Source organism: Trachurus japonicus, chromosome 3 (assembly GCF_045865225.1).
Source record: "Trachurus japonicus isolate A0001 chromosome 3, Traja_1.0".
In the NCBI taxonomy this organism is placed as follows: domain Eukaryota; kingdom Metazoa; phylum Chordata; class Actinopteri; order Carangiformes; family Carangidae; genus Trachurus; species Trachurus japonicus.
In genome coordinates this window covers 6,014,422-6,034,789 of record NC_140909.1, presented here as the reverse complement: position 1 = coordinate 6,034,789, position 20,368 = coordinate 6,014,422, and the positions used below count along the sequence as shown (strand labels likewise).

Sequence of the window (20,368 nt, the reverse complement as noted above, 5' to 3'; positions counted from 1 at the left end):
TGAAAAGACAGAAGCAGGACCTCTTCAGCCCTCCTTTGGTCTGTTGCATCATCCTTCTTCTCTTATTTTTCCCTCTTTTGTTTTTCATGCATTGATCATTATGGTCAAAAAAAAAAAAAAAAAAGTTGTGCCACTGAGATGACTTGACGCTTTCCTCTGGGCTCCTAATAGGCAACTCTAATGACGGTGCATGGTCAACTAAAATAATAGGCAATCAATGTGAGTGGGTGCATATTAATTATGAATATTGTGCCATTGCTGGTGAGCAGTGAAAATGCGAGAGGTCATGCTGTTTATGCAATGGTATATAAACGCCTCCAAAGTGCTACTTAGCCCTAGTTAATGAATGAAAAGAAAAACCCTATTCCCCACAAAATGAACATGAACACAAAAAATAGGAATGCAGTTATTCAGTTATGCATTATGGCACACTGTGATTAACAATATGAGAATATTGAGTTGGATTAGGGCTGCCGGAGTCACCAGCTTCATAATAAACCAGCAATTTTACAACAAGCCCAGTAGTAATGCCGTTAAAAACACACACATACACACACAGCAGCAGCAACATCGCAAGGCAGCGGCAGAGACAACACATGCAGCTGTAAGTCGATTTGTTTAGTACAATAAGATATGGAGACAAGAGAAGAGTGTCGGCAAGAAAGGTGCTTTAAGTTGGACAAATGATCAATATATTCTGCTATAGTCATAGTATATTATCGTTATCGTATTATGTTTCACTCACTGGTTCATTGTGATCCTTCCTTCCTTTACTGCAGACATGAAATATTTCTTGTTAGTCCAAAAAAAAAAAAAACCCAACCGAAACATAAATAAACAAATCATTTCATTCTGGCAGAAAAGATGCAAGTATTGCACATATATCAAGTCTGTTGAGGGTTTATGTTTCTTTATACTGAGGCTTTAAACATAAGTCACGTGTGGTGACGGCTCACTCAGTCATGTGACAGTTACAGTAACCTGCCATCCCTGTGACAAACATGGTAGTTTAGAGGAAAATCAACACCGTTCATGCAGGTGACTCACAGCAGCAAATCATACTGCAAAGGCTTCTTCCTCTTCTTCTTCTGACTGGCCAGATGAAGAGCAGATGAAGTCAGTCAAGACTGCATCATGGCTTAATGCTGTGCAGATCCAGAGCAACGGAAGATGATGCATCCCAACATATTTAGATAATGAGGGGTTGTAACTCTGCACAAAATTCACAGTTGAATACCCATCATGCTTTGGGGGTCAGGGTTCAGTAGCTGTGTTTTTCGGTGCAGCTGGAAACAGCAAAACACAGAATTTCTTTTAATTTATTGTGAAGAACAGCACATTTGCTTGTGGGCCTTAGATCCTGACTGTCAGACAGAACTAAAGGAGTCCAGTAGCAGCTGTAAGATTCAGGTGAATAATCCAACAGACTAAGTGTGAACGCTCCCTTACTTGTGAAAAGAAACACCTCTGTGTCTTTTTTTCCTTAACTCTATGCATCAGCGTGCTTCGCCTCTCATCATCTAGACAGCTGTATTTTTTCACAGGTTTCAATTTTAACAGCTATTTGGTACCACTGTCCACAAACACAACCTCCCCCAGCGCACGTTATATAAAATAAAGGATCAGGCTTTATATAAAAGGCTTTACTTTATATACATAAAATAAAGTGTGATGTGTTTGAGTTAGTTACAATTTTGGAGCTCAAAAGAAATTGTAGAAATACGATACACTAATATGATCCTATAACATGTTGTCACTGTTATTTCTTATAAATATATAACATCATCATTGGCATCATAGTTGGTACCAGATGGTTGTAGAATTTTGGAAACCGTTGATTTCCATGAGGATTTTCATGCTCGTTCAATCTCCAGAGTTTTCATGGTGCGAAAAAACAATAAACGAGAGCCTGTTCTGCAGCCGTCGAGTTAGAGGAAGTTCAGTGGAGAAAAGTCCGACTGGTTGGAGCAGACAGGGAGACGATGGTGAGTCAGAAAGCTGCTCTTCACCACCGTGATTATCAGAAAAGCTTCTCAGGATGCAAAACACGTCAAACTTTGAGGAGGATGAGCTACAGCAGCAGAAAGACTTCGTCAGGTTCAGCGCCTGTCAGCAGAAAATAGATGTATGACGCTGCATTTGGCTCTGAGTGTCCAAAACTGGACAGTTGACGACTGAGGGGGGAAAAAAAAACAAAAAAAAACGACGCCTGGTCCGATTAATCTGGATTTCTGCTGAGGCAGCAGATGGTAAAGTCAGAATTTGGCTTCAGCAGCATGAATCCATGGACCCAACCTGCCTGGTGTCAACAGTCCAAGCTGGTGCTACTGGTGGTGGTGGTATTATGGTGTGGGGGGTAATTTCATTTGGACCCTTGTATATCAATAGATCACTGTTTGAATGCCACAGCCTGTCTGAGTGTTGTCACCACCCACATCCGTCCTATTGTGTCCATGATTGACCGTCTACTTCCTGCATGATAACGCACCAGGTCACAAAGCGAAGCTCATCTCAGACTGGGTTTAAACCAACGTGACGATGAGTTCTTTGAACCAGGAGATGTGATGAGGCAACACAGGAGATTGGCAGCTACCTTGTGTGATGAAGTCATGTCATCAGAGTCTCAGAGAGATTTCCAGTATCTCGTCAATGTCATGAAACAGAAACACTGAAGCTGCGTTGAGAGCAAAGGGACCAGAACTGGCAACCTTGGAGTGGCCGGGCCCGTGGTCCTGCAAGAAAAGCAGAGAAAACCACATTATATCGTTGTACAGACCATAATATGTTATGTTCTTCATGCACTTTGAGGTGTGCCTGGGTTTAGATATGAGCAAAATGTTTATTGTAATTCATAAGGGAAGCAAGTTTTTGCTAATACTGAGCAGTATTTTGTGTTTTCATGCACTTTGGAGGTGTACCTACTAGTTTAGATATGACCAACATGTTAATTTTTTTATTTCAAAAGTGGAGTTAAGTATTGCCTCTGTTCGGTTAAAGCTTTTTATCATGCACTTTTTGATGAGCCTGTGTCAAAAGTGGCAAAAAAAGAGAAAACTCGTTGCAACACTGTCTTCTCCCGAAATAGAAAATATATTTATTCAAGGGCTACATAAAAGAGCGACTGGCTCTTCATCAGGTCAATGATTTGAACAATTACATTCAGTTGCTTCTCATATTTTTTTTTTTTTTGTCAAATGTGACCAAATTAAACATTACCAGTCGCTGAACATGTCCATCCTAGATAAATGTCTTAGTTTGAAAATCTGGCCCATCTCAATTAGTAATTGTAAACAGCCCTGATCCAAAAGTATTAGTGTAGTGTCCCTAATAAAGCGCTACCGTGTCACCTTGAAATCCAGAAACATGTCTTCAGACGGGCCGATAAGACCTCGGCGTGGACGAGATCTGTCTCGTCTCCTTTTACGACCATCAGTGGCACTTCCTTACTCGTCTAAATTTCATTTGGACCAGACCTCTCCCAAGTTATTTGGAAGATACTGCGAGATATTTAGCGAGCAGGAGACTTTGATGGCTTTAAGTTCACTTAAGCCCATTGATTGATTGGTCTGTTATCTCCAGGAAGATGTATAGGGCCGGCTAATTAGATTTGATCACTTACAATTGCTCCACAGCCACTAGGTAATCGATACTGTCTAATTATTGTTTAGGCTCTCCACCCCTTTTCCCCTTACTTTCTTTATCGTACTCTCTCACTCACTCTCTCCTTTCTCTGTTCTCAGCTTCAGTTGCTGCCTTTTTTTTTTTTTTTTGTTGCCGCATCCTCCTTCACCGCTGTGTTTTCTTTCCCGTAACCTCAATTTCTCTCTGTTTTATCCTTTACCCGCTCTTCCCACTTGGCTGTTGCTGAGCTACTTTGACAGTTTTCCAAGAGGAGTAAACCAGCGTTCCCTCGGTGCTGACGTCCCATCACACACACACACACAACACAGATACACACACATTAAAGCACACAACACAGACACTATAGTTTATCAAATTAAAAACTACATTCCAGATCTTTTTGGCTTGCGCACAAAAAGATGGCGGGTTTGGACTGACTCACACACATCCTCTCTGACATGACGAAACACAAAGCGCTCACGCAGACACGCACAAATGCACTATGTGTATTTTTGGAAGACAGTAAAGGACAAATGCATGTATCATACCTAGCAGGGTAGGTAGAGGGAAGGAGGGAGGAGGGGAGGGGGGGTGTACTGTTGTTCCTGTGAATAAAAGAGAGTTGTCCAATGATGTGTGAAAGAGAAGCTGCAATTTGTCCTCGTTCGCCACCCCTACCCAAGACATCAGACACACACACACACTCAGAAAGCCTCAAATACACACACTCATAGCCACCACAGAAATAAACAGCGCCCCAAAAGGCACCAACAAGACCTGAGAGTAGAACAGCACTCCAATACGCTTGTCCCATTTGTCTCAATCGGCCGCCTGTCTGCTCAGTCAGTCTGAGCTCCTCAATGGGAATACACAATAGTGTGCAGCTTTTTACACTTACTCAGCCTCACTGTGCACACTGTCCCTCTGACCTCTGTGGCCTTGCTGCATGGATCACATACAACGGATCATTCAGCACAATTCAACCACGTGTAAACTCTAACAAATCCAAACTAAACATCCGCTGAATCACACCGAACCTTTTTGGATTCATCTCGTATTCACTGTGTGTGTGTGTGTGTGTGTGTGTGTGCTCAGTGGTTTTGTCTGAACCTTTAAGGTCAAAGACTCGTATTTTAGGTCAATAAAGCTTAAAGGTCAAATGTACAAACGCTACAGAAGAGTTCACTTCACTTCAGTTCACTTAGAGACATCATGAAACGTCTCTCTGAATGAAGCCGGTCAGTTCCACATGATCACGCATGTCCAGTAGAAACAAACTGGTACAGTAGGGAGGGACTTGTCATGGATATTGATTGACTTCTACAGTAGCCAATACAGTGTGTGGAAACAAACCACTTGTGGGATTGGACAGTAGAAAACAGGCTGCATTATGTATGTGAAGGATTTCTCTCCTCCTCCTCCTCCACCTGCCGATCTCATAGATGAGTCTGGTGGAGGATGAAACGGAGGAAGATGACGATGATGATGAAGAAGTTTCTGTATGTTTGAGCCAGTAGCTGAAGGTAGCAGTGATGCTAGCAGGGGAGGGAGGGAGGGACACAGGCTCATGAGTTTGTCCACAGTGAACAATGATGGGGCAGAAAATCCAGCCACAGCCCAAACTCTCAAACTATAGCTAGCAGGTCCAACATCAAGGTTGCCACTGTCACAATTCATAGTTTGAGGAGAAATGTAAAAATTCAAGAAACTGATTCTAATTAGATACAAAATCAGGATGAGTCATCAAACATCTGAATTTGTTTCACAGGAAGAGAAAGTACATACATTTTTTATGTAAGAATACTAAAATAAAGATTTTCTATGAATGAATTTGGTTTATAATAAAAGATAAATGAAGCTTCTTTATAGTGGGAGGACAAGTAGTACCAGCATGCAACATGAAATACTCAATGATACTTGATGATGATGCTAAATGAATTTATGTACTGTAGAATACAGTGTGTAATAATTATAATAATAGAATTACTGGACATCTATCCAATATTTAACATCCCCCCCGCCCCCTCCCAAATTATCCTGTATTCATTGCTGGGTCTGACTGGCTGAGTACAAAGCAGCTCACTGGCCGTTATCGATCCATTAATTGGAAAGTGGCCCATTGTAGTGAAAGGGCTGGGTGGTATAGACAGACAGGAAGAGATGCAGGCTTAAGATCAGCCTGAACTCTTAATTGGCAGGAAAGAGGTTTCTATGAAGTGGTGTAATGTGCTTTTTATTGGCTTCGAGGAGAAGGGGGAAGGAGGGAGGGGGAGCACATGCTACTTTAAGTGTGACATGTTTTATTTTTCCCTTTTGTGGTGAAAGAAAAACCTATACCGTCACAAATACTATTTTATGGGATTCGTAGTTTCTTTCCATTTTAACACTCGATCAAAGCAAAGAAATGTTTCACCCTAAAGCACAGCAGACCGTCACCACAGTTTCTTACTTTATTTAATCAATATGAAGAAGACCGTACACAAAAGATGAACTTTTTTCAGTCTGTTGTAATATAGAGAGAGGCCCTGTTCACAAGGATTCAGTATTCAGATGTATGCTCCATGTGCACACAGCTGCAGAAAGTATACACAGCCAATATAACAAGCTAAGAAAATCATTCTCTGGTAGGCTAATGTCTTTTCATCCTGATCACATTCAATACTGATCAGGCCGAGTTGATTGAATAGCATGTCCAAGGATGAGTCCCTGGTCATAAAAGTACAGAAGGGGCACATCAATATAAAGACTTCCATCTTCCGCCCCCTTTTTTTTTTTTTTTTTGAAAAACTCTGGCTGTTATCATTTCAATGCCAAACGCTTTCAAACATTCATTCTTCTCTTGCTCTGTGGACAGATTCCAGCCTTTGATATATTCTGTGGGTGTTTTCTTTTAATCTTGGTGAGGGCTGAGGTGGAATACAATGTTTAGGTAGAGATAAAGGTGTTGGCAAAAGCATGGAAGGTCAGAGAACTGAGGTGGCCTGTCTGACCTTCACACACACCCTTTTTCATAGCGAGCCACCGCGGAGCACGGATGACATTGAAATACTCTATTGACTGCGAGTCAAGCTGTGCATGTGAAAAACCCTGGCACAAGGAGACATTACTCACTAAGCATGACATTTTACTGCTCTCGATTCAAGACAGAGAGTTGTGCACTACATAGGGTAATTATTTGTGTTACTATGATGAATACCTCAAACGCGGTATGAAAGCTATTTCTCATGAAGGTATTTTGTTTCCAAGCCCGTCTCCGGCTCCGTCTGACTGGGACTTTGAGATATTCTTTCTTGTATATAAATTTTCAGTCAGGTTTCTTCTCCTGTGTTCCCGGCGTCGGTCCATTTTGATCACTTCTTACCTTTACTTGTGTTCGTTCTGAGTTAAGGTCGGCAGGTATTTCTGTAAATGCCACAAAGCATTCTGGGATCACGGTGACCTTTTTATCCCGCTGATTAAAAACCCTCATATACCATACTTTGATATAATTAAAGCCCCAGTATGTAACTTATTTGGCTTTTTATTAGCAAAAATCAAATATGTCTTTCATAAATACATATTTCACTGAAGTGGAATCACAGCCGCATACAAATGAAAGCTTTCTGGTTCCTTAGAATGAGTTGTTACAAGTCGTTACAAATACACAAGTGGGCGACGCACCGAACCGAGGCGGCCATGTTGCATCGCCATTTTTTTTACGTCCGGTGGCAGCGTGACCCTACGTAGGTAACCACGGAAACTCAGCGGAGCTGTGGGCTCGGCCTGTTAAAACTGTCACCACTGTGTAGTGTGAGGAAGGACGGAGGCACTGGTGTTGCATTCAGGTGCAGTCAGGCAGACGGCCGTCGGCAAACCAACCGGATGTCATTTTACTCGGTAAAACGTGGGTCAGGTAAACAATACGACATCACCATGACAACATATTGTCACGCCTGTATTGTTTTGCCTCGTGCTGGCGGACCACTTGTTTACATAGACGCTTGTTTATCCTGTTACATGCAGCGTCTGTTGTCTGTCTGACGTCTGCCCGATTTCACGTGAATGCAACATCAAGAATACGTTCCAACCGCACCGCTAGATGGTCGGCAGGTATTTCTGTAAATGCCACAAAGCATTCTGGGATCACGGTGACCTTTTTATCCCACTGATTAAAAACCCTCATATACCATACTTTAATATAATTAACAACAGGCAGACAGACTGGGAGGGAGGGAGGGAGACAGAGTACTTTTGCATTGCCAATGTGATTGATCCGGTGTGTAATGCACTGCTGCATACAATACTGATGACTGATGAGTGTGTGTGCAGTTTATAAAGCACAGGGATTTATACCACTCTTTCATTATATACTGTCTTTTGTCATGTGTGCCATACTCTTTGTTTGTGTGCCTGCATGCAGGACTTTACCGTGTTAGTGTGTCTGTGTGTGAGAGAGTATTGATCCACGTAGCATGAAGCCCCCCTGTGTATGATCAGGTAGCTGCACAGCAAATAAACAGCAGATAGTTCAACAACACACATATACAAAGCTCCGGTTCCACTCAAACGATTTCTCCCGTGCAACTAAAAATGGAAAAAGGAAGTGTCAGAGACGATTTCCTCTAAATTGTATTTTAATTTCTGTAACATGTGTTGTGGTAAATTGGGTTACTGCATGTTTCCGTTGACACCACAATACGATAACTGCAAAGTTTTCCAATGCTAAGACTATTGTCCCAGCCGTTATTGATTATGTGCCGTCCGCCTGGATTTGATGTTCAGCTCTGCAGTTTACCCCCGAAAGGCTAATTAGACTGCTTTATGTGCTTGATGAAATGCTCTACCCTAAACAATATAGAACTCACATCCCCCCGGTGTTGTGTTGTGTTGTGTTGTGTTGTGCTCGTACTCCCTCCTTCACCTCATCTCTTTTTTCTTGCATAATTAATCATATGTCACAAGGAGATCTTGTTTCACAGCAGGACTCATTTCTGTAAAGCTCGCTACATACCTTTTTTTTTCTCTTTCTCTCTCTCCTCTCCGCAGACGGACAATTTCCCCACTGAGCCTAATTATATGGGTAGCAGACAACAGTTTGTTCAAAGGTAAGAGCTCGGATCTATAACCGTCACTACATCTCAGACCTTTGTTTTCGTTTCTCCAATAGCTCCGACACAATGCTGCACCAATAGTAACTAAACTGACAATTAAGTGTACTGAGTCGTTGCCTGAGAGGCTGAAGGCCGTGTACATTTAATTGGGTTTTAAATGGTCACTTACAGTATTTTCCATAGTGCATGACATAGATTCACACACAGGAGTCTCTCTCTCTTTATGGTGCATCGATGTTTTGATTCTGTCTTTGAAATTCCACTACAAATAAAATAAAATGAAAGTCTCCTTCAAATTCTCAGCCATGCTTTGTTTTTTTTTTTGTGTTTTTTTGTGTATTTCTGTAGCAGTTCCACTTTTAAAGACCCGGAGCGAGCGAGCCTCAGAGACAGTGGTCATGGCGACAGCGATCAGGCCGACAGTGACCAGGACACCAACAAAGGCTCCTGCTGTGATATGTCTGCAAAAGAGGCTCTCAAGCTGAAGGCCACGGGCGTGAAGCCGCCGCCTCTGGAGCAAGGTGAGTCCTCGCTGGGACATTTAAATACATAAAAAAAAAAGAGACAGAGACATGGAACAGCAGCCAATATTTGCTACATGCAAACCAACACACCATCAAGCTGTTTTCTCTGCTGCAGTTGTTTGTATTAAGGATCGAGCTCCTCTCTACCCTGAAAGACGCAATCCAAACTTATACTTGGCTACTTCACCCCCCCCCTTCTTCTGCTTTGTTCCCTTTGCACTTTTCACATTTAAAGTGTGTGTGGTGTGTGTGTGTGTGTGTGTTAGGGTGTGAGTGAGTGTGCATTCTATACACGTCCTCAGTTTATCAAAGCAGACAAGCCCATTATGTTTTTATAAGCCCAACTACTTCAGCCTCTCCATTTAGTCCCCCTTCCCTGAGCACCCGTCTCTGAAACTTTGATAATGGAACATGGAAAATGACTTAGTGAGCGGCAGGCGATGTAGCTTCGTACTGTGGTGATTAAATATGAATAATTATTCTAAGCGCTGTGGGTCGGGCAGATTACACATGACATGTGTAGAACAATAACTCCCCAGATGTGAGTTGTTGCAGTCCTCCCTCCTTTACCCCTTGCCACCTCCCATGATTAGTGCAGAGTAAGGGGAAGGCAAGGAAGTAAAAGATTACACATAGGTATGGAGAAAAGTAAATGGGGGAAAAAAAGCAGGTGTGGTGCAGCTTTAACCAGTCGTGTTATCCTGGTGAGGGGCCATTACCTGCATGACGAAACAGAAACACAGACACTGAGATGTATGTATCTCAGTGAGTGGATCCAGAAGTACAGCGCTGTGTACAGAACATGGATTCTTTGTAATGATGCTATTAATCCCGCGAACAGAAGGGCTGTTTTACTCCACGCGGAAGGACAATGACAATTTGTGCAACACTCTGTGCTGTAATATGCATGTGTGACTAGATAGCTTTTTTTTTTTCCTTTCCATTGGTTTTTAGAATGAAAAACAGCCACACACGTTGGCAAGAGAAATTGGCCAATTAAAAAGCTCCATATGTTTCTCATTTTGAAAATGTTCCCATTTAATTGTCCATGAGGGACTGAAAGAAAGAATCACATTTATACTCACAACACACATGAGATCAGGGAGGAGTTCGCAGTGGCAGCGTCTCGGGGTAGCAGTGGTTTTTGGGATGTGCGTCTTCTACTCAGGGGCGTGTCTACAGGTGGGCTGGGAGGGGCCTTGCCCATCCAATAAAATATCTCACTCATAAATCACCATTATAGCTTTTTTTGTTTGTTTCTATTTCTTTTTTCTTTTTTTGGAGCATTTTGTCATTGGTCATCAATGTGGTGAGACCAGCTCAGGATTAGTGAGGTGCTGGAGAAACAAGGGTTTCATTGGCCAGATGTAACATATCTGCACACTGCAGATTTCACTTAACTGTGCAGTCACACTTTCAGTCACACTTTTCATCACAGTGTGGTCTTCAAAAAACGCACTGCTTTTCTATTAGCCATTTTGGAGATGTGGATGTGCTACTCCTTTACATTATCACCAAACCACAACACTTCTTCACACACTTTACCAACACGGTTTAGTGAATTGCACACCTGTCTGTAGCTAGCTGCTCTTGGCGATCCAATTAAAACTGTTAATACCTTTGATTCTTGTTCATTCTTTTATCTGGTTCTTATAGGCTGTATTAGTAGTTTTCTTTAGTTTGACAGTGGAGTTTGCACGTTGTGCAAGCTGCGTGGTTCTTTTTTAAGTTTCGAGCTCATTTCAATTTTACCCCACCCCCCTCAACATTTTTGTTGATACCCATCCAAATATTCCAAATGCCCACCCAAAGATAAGATCCCTAGTTACGCCCTTGTTTCTCATCAGTTCCTGTCCATCTGATGACCTTCAATAAGAGGTAGCACCCACAGACAAACACACACACACACACACACACACACACACACTTGCACACACTCTGGAAACTCAGTGAAAGGCTATAACCTGCCCACGTTCCTCCCCTCTTCCTCCCCCCTCCACTTATCGCTGTCCTCCCGTTCACTCCCATCACACTCTCACTCTGCTGTGTTTCTCTATGACTTTCGTTCCACTTCTCCACCTTACCCTTGTTTGGGAGGGGGGAAATCGATTGATGTGAGATTAGACAGTTAACCGGCTGCAGCTGGCTGTGTTTAGCCAATAACATGTGGTCTGAGCTGAGCAGAGGGGGGAGGGGTCGGGGGCAGGAGGCCAAGGCATGGTGCAGGAGCAGCGATGAGGAGCGAGGCGTGGTGAACATCGCTCTGGCACTCTTCCAGCGGGCATCTTTATTAACTTGTAAAAAAAAAAAAATATATATATATATATATCCCAATATCCCAGCAGGAAGCATGTGCCTCAGGTTCAGCTGATATTTACATTAGATAACAATATTATGGTCTGCACTCTCCTGCCTTTTTCAAGAAGAAAAAAACAACATGAATAGACAAAACTGTGATGTGCAGCATGGCATCCAGACATCTGAAGGTTCCTGTGCAACAACAAAGCACACAGGTACGTCTTTTATCAAATGGAAAAAAGAAAAGAAAAGAAAAGAAAATGGAGCTCGTCATTGGTCAGTGTCCCTGGAGGTCGTTTTCCTCCAGGCTTATTTTCTTCACATCTCAGCACTTAGCATCTACTTCATAGGTCTCTCTCTCAACACCCTCCCTCCCCCCTCCCTGTTTCCCTCCTTCATCCCATCTTAAGTCCTCTGTTCCTCTCCAAGCATAGCCCTCCCAATTACTCTCTGTAGCTCTCTGCTTTCCTGCCAGGACACTGCGGCCTCATTCACTGGCTCAGTATAAACAGAACTACAAGTGCACAAAGCATGTAGTTCAAGTCCCAATCAATCCTCGACCCTGTTTCAGTTCTTGGCCTTTATAGCCACTAGGTTGTAGCCCACAGTGTCGACACAAGTGAGTGTCTCTCTCTGATTTGTTTCAGATTTGTACCGCCATGTTTTTTTTTCTCCCTCTTTTCCTTTTACTACTCTATTTTCCGCGCGGTTTCTTTATTAATTCTCTCGTCGGTAGAACAAACATGCAGCTCCTTATTTCCATGGATGTTATTCATCTTCTTCTCTGATGTTCGGTTCAGTTTCCTGCTAGACATAATCTGGACATCTTCGCACCAGGGACCAGACGCAAATTGATTAATTAGGCCTGGAAAATTGGTAGCAATGTATTAATTAAGCTTAAGTATATCAAATGCTTCTTTTTTTTCTTTTTTTTTTTTGCCAGTTTTAAAAAGGCGATTAATTGATGCTCCAATGCGCCTGCAGCAGACGCTGATACCGGCTTGTCTGGCTCCGGCGGAGTGGCTGGCAGCACATCGCTCGCCTCTGTGGAGACGAATGCCATAGTCGCTATCACGAACAGACAGGCAGCAGTGGTGTAGAGAGATGGTACCCACTGATAGAGCTGTCCAAGGGAAGGGAGAGAGAGGGAGAGAAGGAGAGAGGGATGATGGAAGAGGAGGAGGAGGAAGAGCGTGGTGGGACGGATACTGTGCGGCTGCACCAGCTGACCTATCCTAATTAGCTGCGATCGCGAGTGTGATAATCAAACCACCTCCTGCCTTGTTTTAAAGCACGAGGCCTGAGTGGGACAGAGGGGGGGCGGAGGGGGAGTAGGGGGGAGAGGGGGGGTAAGTGGGAGGTGGGTATGATACTACAAGGACAGCTCGGGTACAGTGGAGGAGAGACAGCATGAGCCGCGCTCCTCTCACAGCACACTGGAAGACAATGAAATTGACTTTTCTCTGTTATTTGTGGCAGAGTGATAGAAACCCACTCACCCACATCCCCCCCATCCCCCCTTCCCCTCCCTCTCCCTCACCCCCCAACCAGCTTTGTGAATAGCTTAAACAAGGGAAATGTCATGCTTTGGCTTTTGTCAGTCGCCTCTTGCACACATTCTACATAGACACAACTCTTGGCACATCCAAAACATTTGTCTAAATACACACATACACTTATTTGCTGTACACAAATAAATGATGATGTCGGCAGTGTGTTTAATTGTTGCTCGCCAACCCTATATTTATATGCAGCTCACCCCCCCCCTTTTTGCTGGTGTGTTCAGTAATTTATGAGGCTGAGGGCGTCTCTGAGTCCCGTGAACGCAGCTGCATCTACACTTTATATATCAAATGTGAGATTTTAAAGAGAGAGAGTTATTATTACACGTGAGGTTTATCTCCATCTCAACAGACCCGAGCCACACAACGAGGTACTGAGGTTGTGCCGTGTTTTGGCACAGTGTGGTTTATGTATTTGACTCACAACACAATCCTTAAAGCTAAAAACAACAACAACAAAAGACTTAAGTCCTTGTTTCTATATGAATCTTCAACGTAAAGCCATTAAGAGTCAGAAGTATTTTTGATTTAAAGGATTTTGCAGGATGCTTCAGTGTTAATCTTTCATTTTTTTTCTGCAGCTTAAGTTGATATTTTAGCCGTTATGTATTTATTCACATAACTGACATCCTTTATCCTGCATGAATGTGTCATGTCTAATATGCCGCCGCTGAAGTCCCGTTGACATGACGACATCACATGGATGCCTCGCTAAGTGTCTCATGTGAATGTGCCTCAGGGAACAACGAGAGCCCATAAGAGCCCATTTATTCCTTTTAAGACAAAGCACTGATGAATTTCACCACCATTGTTGTTTTTTGTTTTTTTATCATTAGCATTTCCAATTAAAAACAGTAGCCAAAATAATTTGCACAATAAATATTTTGAAAACCAATTCCATGTAATGGATTTTCGAGTCCTCTCTGGAATTATTGTGACACTTCCAAGCGAAACAAGGCCGTGACTTTACATTTATTCATCTGTAAAACATGAGAAAATGAAGTCTTTTATGTGTTGTTTTGCTGAATAATAGTTTTTTCCTTCTTTTTTTCCTTCCTAGTCCACAGCGAGCCCAAACAAACTAAATATTCAGACTTTAATCTGTATTAAATATTCACCCATCCTCCCTGGTGGCGGTCTTAATCTTAAGACTCTTAAGCATTATTATACTTTTCTGAAGTCTTACAAGTCTTCACAATCTCAGTCTCTCCCCCTTCCTCCCCCCCCTCTTCATTCACCACAGTTAATTTTGAATTATGAGTGAACCTTTGATTAAAAAAAAAATGCAATTGTAAGATTAATTGACTGGTCAGAAGTCAGATCAGATGCCCTTTTCACACTTGTAGCCATGGCAACCTCTATCCTGCTCACTCTGGCCTTCAATAAACCTTTATCTGACTGTTGGAAAAGGGCATCCCATTCAACATCATTCATTTTTCATGGACAGATAAATGCAGACACATTTTCCGTGGTGGTGGCTGGATGCATATAATCGGTGTGATGTGTTTTCGCTTCTGAGTTTTGTATTCAACATACAGAACGATCAGCATGTTGTGAGTTCACTATTGACAGCATAGTATGTCAGTTTTGTGCCAAATGGTGCAATTACTGTACAGCAATGGTGGTTTCAGTAAATAACCCATGCTTATACCATTTAGAGTGTATGGATACATATATTTACTATTCCCTTTAAAGCAGAAGTAAGTGGTCCGGTCGTTTTCGCTAATGCTGCGTTCCAGGCAGGCTTTTGAAATCGTAAATTACAGCTTCAAGTCACAACTTACGACTTTGTAGCGTTCCAGGCAACCCACTCGTGTTTTTCCGACCTGTTTTACCGGTGAAAGTCACTATAACGGCCACTCGTAACTTCCGACCGGTGAACTCGTACCAGATCGAACTGGTAAGACTTCACGGTCGGAAAAATACGAGTTTCCTTGAACGCACCATAACAGTCCTCGTCCCTACGTCGTCACATTCACGGCGTTCCTTGGCTGCACACACAGCCCTGCATGCCGTTCTCTCTCCTCATTGGATAAAAACTGTAGGATACGATAAATGTTTTCTCTTCGGCTCAGAGCAGAGCAGAGTGACTGACAGACCCGTGTTTCAGACCAAACACTCTATGTAAGTGATTGCTGTCGGAAGATATAACTATTTAAGACTTATATTAACACAAATATATCACTTACTTCTGCTTTAAGTCCTCTGAATGAAATATTGAGCTTGTATTGTGGCCAAATGATTGCAGCTTTACAGAAAAAGAGACTAAGCCACTTCAGTTTATGATTAGTGCACTGGAAACACAGAAAGTGTCTAAATCCCAGTGCTGCTTCCTGTAAACGAAAGGTTTTAGTGGTAGTTCATCACCGTCTGACGCACGAGTTTGTATCTTTGATTGTTTCACAACAGTCATTTTCATGCGAGTTCCCTTTTTCGGGGATAAATAATTGTTTACAATGTAAAGTTTTCAGTTTGAAGCCGGTGAAAGAAAGAAAGAGAGAGAGACAGAGGAAGAGAGAAGCACCCAGTTCAGACACGATTCTATTGAATCCTGGAAACAAATAAACAAAGCGACACAAAATCATCTGGCTCCTGAAAGACTCACTTCTTCTGAGACATCGCCACTGGCCAGTTTTATCCAAAGTAGAGATGTGACGGAGCCAAAACATGACTCAGCCACATCCTGTGGACAGACACACACTGACTTTTAGACATTTCATCGAGTGAAGGCGAGGTAATGCAGACAGCACATTTCATACACAAAGGTAACTCTAAGTGATTTACATAATGCATTAAAAACATTAAAGGAAAAGGAAAACAACATAAAAAAAACCCATCAAAATGCAAATTTAAACAATAGAGAGGAAATTAAAGAGGCAAGACCAGAGACATAAATGCAGGAGAATAAAGATGTATTGCTTTGAGATTTAAGGAGCAGTCGAAGGAAAGATAAACGTTCCCAACCTGGATGTAAATGTGACTTGAATTGGGACACGTCTAATATCCACTGGAAGCTTGTTCCATCCCTGCGGTGCTCAGTAAGTAACAGCTGCTTGTCCATGTTTCACTCTACACTCAGGGAACAGTTAGCAGCAGCAGACGACCACCATCCTGAGACCTGAGAGGCCAAAAAACTGTTCATATGGTAAAAGACATGGGAGAAGTATTATGGACCTAAGCCACTGAGAGATTTATGGACAAGCAGCTGCACTTACAGTACACTCCGGATGAAAAAATATAAAAACACAACTGTTGCTATGAGGAAGATCTGCTCCATCGATGTTTGGAAGGAGAAAGTCTCCTATAGACTGTCTGAAGTGTGATGTTGTATGTTCTATTAAGATAAGACAAGTGATGCTAACATGACATTACAAAAAATAACATATTCCTTTATTAGTCCCATGAGGAAATGTCCAGTATTGCATCAGCCGACATCCCGTGTGACCAAAAGGCAGAATTATATTCCTGTAAATAGTATTTTTGGTGCCCTGTGCCTTTATTTTGAGTCATAAACATAAACTTAGCAAGAAAACACATTGCTGATTATCATTTCTCAGTCGTCCACCATTGTTGTTGTTGTTACATGTCTTGTAGTGTGGCTCAGGCTATAGGTTAGAGAGGCTGAGCTATGATATCATCATTTCACAAAAGCTGCATATCGGTTGTCTACATGAAAACATTAGGCTTTCAAAAAATACGGTTTTAGGGCTCCCAAAACTAATCACATAAACTGTAAAAAAATAAAAATAAAAATGTTTGTAGATACTCCTAAACCCGTCTCTGTCTGATTAACATAGTAGTGCAGAAGAAGGTCAGTACAATCCTTTATTAATATCCATCATCAATGGCGAAACAGATATAACAAATTTATGTATTATTGATTTAAAAAATGCTAAAAGAAAAAAGAATCATCAAGAATTGTATCTTTATTCCTCCATGGATGAGCAACAACGTTTATTAAGTATGTTTGAAGCCTCTGTGAGGACAAAGCCTCTTGTGCAGACGCAGCTTTGCTAATGTGTGATTCTTCACACGGTGCTGGAGTAATTGTTCTGCAGGTTAATGGACAAACATCTGCTCGGAGAGAGAAGCTTCATTTATGAGCATTGTAATTAGTCGGTTTACAAACATTACTCTAAACAGGTAGCATATGGAGGAGTCATGGTTTCATGTGATGTTATCACATCTGTCTGTTTAAACATGATTAATTGAGGCCTTCACAGTTTGTTTACACTGGTTCTTCCATGTGTGTCACTCCACAGAGCATCAGTGTGAGCTACTCTTTGCTCCCACACCTCGTTGCTCATTCACTACTTTCATCAGTTAATCATTTATTTTTTTAAATTGATCATTTCTTTAGTCTCTCTTTATGAAACTTCACACGCCATGTCCTAATCTCAGAGCACTTTAAAGAACTTATCCAGGAGTCTGTCGTGTGGCCTCGGGGAAGGTGGAGAAGATTAGAAAAAAAAAGGTCTGAAAACAGCAGCCAGATGCTCATGTTTCTTCTCACTGTTTGTGTGAGCCATCGGACAGAGAGGATTTGTCTGGGAGCCTTTCATCTTCCCCCCTGCTCCTCATCTTCTCAGCTCTCCATGGCCTGTCCCTGGCTGGGCTGATAGTCTGATTCATGGCAACATCACCAGCTACTTTCCTGGTGGGGAAAATGAGAACCATCAGCAATCTGGACTTCTCCAGGATGCATCACTCAAAGTCAAATAAGATTTGTGGGAGTGTGTGTACGTGTGTGTGTGTGTGTGTGTGTGTGTGTGTGTGTGTGTGTGTGTGTGTGTGTGCATGTGTGCCCATACACATGTGCCAGATCATGTGTTCACCCCTATTCTTTGAGGATATGGCAGTATTGCACAGCAGTGAGGCGATTTGCGGCTAAGCTAGTGGAATCCTGTGGAAAGCCTAAAATCTTGTGGGGTGAAGGGAGGGGAAATATCACAGTCTTAGGATTTCTTCTCTCTCATTATGGAAGATTTAAAGGGATTAGTCTATTTTCTTTAATACACCAAGTTTTATTAAATTCCATTGTTATGATTGTGCCTCGTGAAGGGTAACGTCCATTCTTGTGTCCTTCTTCTTCTCCTGAGTGTGTGTGATAGTTGGGCCAGGCTTTGCTGTGGGGTGTGTGATTTCCACCTCTAACCCCCCCCACCCCCCCTCCCCCGGCTCGCCTGCATGGCGGCTCACCCCCCTGATCCTCATTCAGCCAGTGAAGCCTATCTGAAGCACTGTGGCACCACAGCGTTGGAGGGGATTGATGAGTATCTGTAACTCTTACCACTCGGCCCATAAATCTCTGACATTATCTCCTCACTCTGGTCGCCACGGTGAATAATTATGGCATGTTTATGGAAGCAATGAGTTAAAAAAAAAAAAAAAGAAAGAAAAACTTCTTATTTCACTCAGATCACCACCACCGCCTTTACAATCCTCTCATCATTACGTGATTGGACGCAACTTCTGCATGGAGAGTGCTCGTCCTGCTGCCCTGCTCACTCTCCTCACACCGCTCCATAATGAGAACATTACAGGGTATTAATCCAAGTGTGTGCACTCTCATATTAGACAGTGAAAAACACACAAAGCTATTAAATGCTGTGGGAATGTTATTCAAGGCCCATTAAAAAATGTAGGCGCGTTGAGTGTGAGGATTAATCCAGAGTCATGGAGATTTAAAGTTAATCGCTCTTCAACCATATTGTAAGTTTCATCCACTGTCAAGTCCAGTCCAGCCCAGTGAAACCTCAGCAATGTTATTATTATAATTTATTTTTGTTGAATAATTTTCCTCTGGACAGCAGAGTTTATAGATGTTTGGTATGTAAAAGCTGAACATGGTGGCTGCAGACGTCTTTGTCATTGTTCTTGCCAGAGGCCTCACCTGCAGATGAAGTGGGGTTTGTTTGTTTTTTTATAGCTCATTTGTGTGCAATAGAAGTCAGAAACTGAAGCCGGGGCGGTTTGATTAGTTTGCATATTTCATGTTTACACTTTATACATGCACAGAGACGCTAGCTGTAAACACATGTGAGATATATTCCCCCAAAGCAGCAGCAGCAGCAGCAGCAGCAGAGAAAGAGCAGAGAGAAAATCCAGTGCATTTATCAGCTCCATCATCGTGGCAGACGATTGTTTCTGCTCCCAGTTGTTCTCTTTGTAATCACATGAACAACAACCTTGTAGATGTGGCGTCTGTGCTATAAATGAAATTAATTAACATTTTGTGGCTGAGCCCCATGGCAGGGCAGCCTACATTTTTTTTCTGACTTTTTGTTTTTTTCTCTCCTCCAGGCATTAGCCTCTCATTGAAAAGCTTAGTTAAATTTGTGATTACAGTACATACAATTAGGTTGTTATCATATCTTTGGATGCTGATGTATTTTTAAGATAATGGATCTGGTGCTTGATTCAGAGAGAGGAGACATGGCTGCAGTGTTTTTTTTCTTCCTGTTTTCTCATCTCATGGGTGGTACCATGTGAGTTTCTGCTGAAAACAACAAACAAGCCGGATGGTGAATCACAGCTTTCCAGCCTTGTGTCTCTCTGTGTGTCTGTGTGTGTGTGTGTGTGTGTGTGTGTTGGAGATTGACAGTAATAGCTCCTGTGAGCAACCCCAAGACTGATTTGTAAAGGGCTTGCAGAGTGCATGTGTTTTAGAACATGCTGCTGCTTTCCTCTCACACTTTTGTACATTTCCTTGCTGCTACTTTAAAGGTACATTGTGTAGGAATTACTCCCATCTAGCGTTGCGGTTGTATATCGCAAGCAACTCAATCGTATTTTTCATGCTGCATTCACGTGAAATTGGGCAGACGGCAGACGGACGACATAAACAAGCCTCTATGTAAACAAGTGGTCCATCAGCACGAGGCAAAACAATACACGTGACTATATGTTGTCATGGCGATGTTGTATTGTTTTACCGGCTTTCTCTCGACTTCCGTGACTAAAATGACATCTGGTTTGTTAGCGACGGCCGTCTGCCCGACTGCAGGTGAATGCAGCATGAGTGTAACGCTCCATTCCTCCTCACTGCGTTACCGCGGTGACTTTTCACAGACTCCACCTCCACCTGAGCCGACAGCTCCGGTGTCTCCGCTGAGTTTCCGTGGTTACCTACCGTCACGCTGCCACTGAACGTAAAAACATGGCGACACCACATGGCAGCAGCACCGAGCTTACCCGCTCCATGGAGATATGAATGATATGAACGGCTCATTCAGAGCTGAAAGGAACACTTCACTTTGTTGATGGGGGGGGT

General features: G+C 42.5%; 1 protein-coding gene across 4 annotated transcripts in view; it reads left to right on the top strand.

Moving 5' to 3' along the window:
- pcdh17 (protocadherin 17) overlaps positions 1–20,368 on the top strand; it is a 64,260-nt gene that overhangs the window by 17,692 nt on the left and 26,200 nt on the right. For 2 of the 4 annotated variants that reach the window (XM_085805755.1, XM_085805738.1), the window contains exons 3-4: positions 8,647–8,705; positions 9,063–9,232. In XM_085805755.1, the coding sequence (XP_085661881.1) occupies positions 8,647–8,705; positions 9,063–9,232 (229 nt within the window). Of the gene's footprint in view, positions 1–8,646; positions 8,706–9,059; positions 9,233–20,368 lie in introns of all 4 variants that reach the window. The other 2 variants (XM_085805746.1, XM_085805734.1) reach the window with 1 other exon arrangement.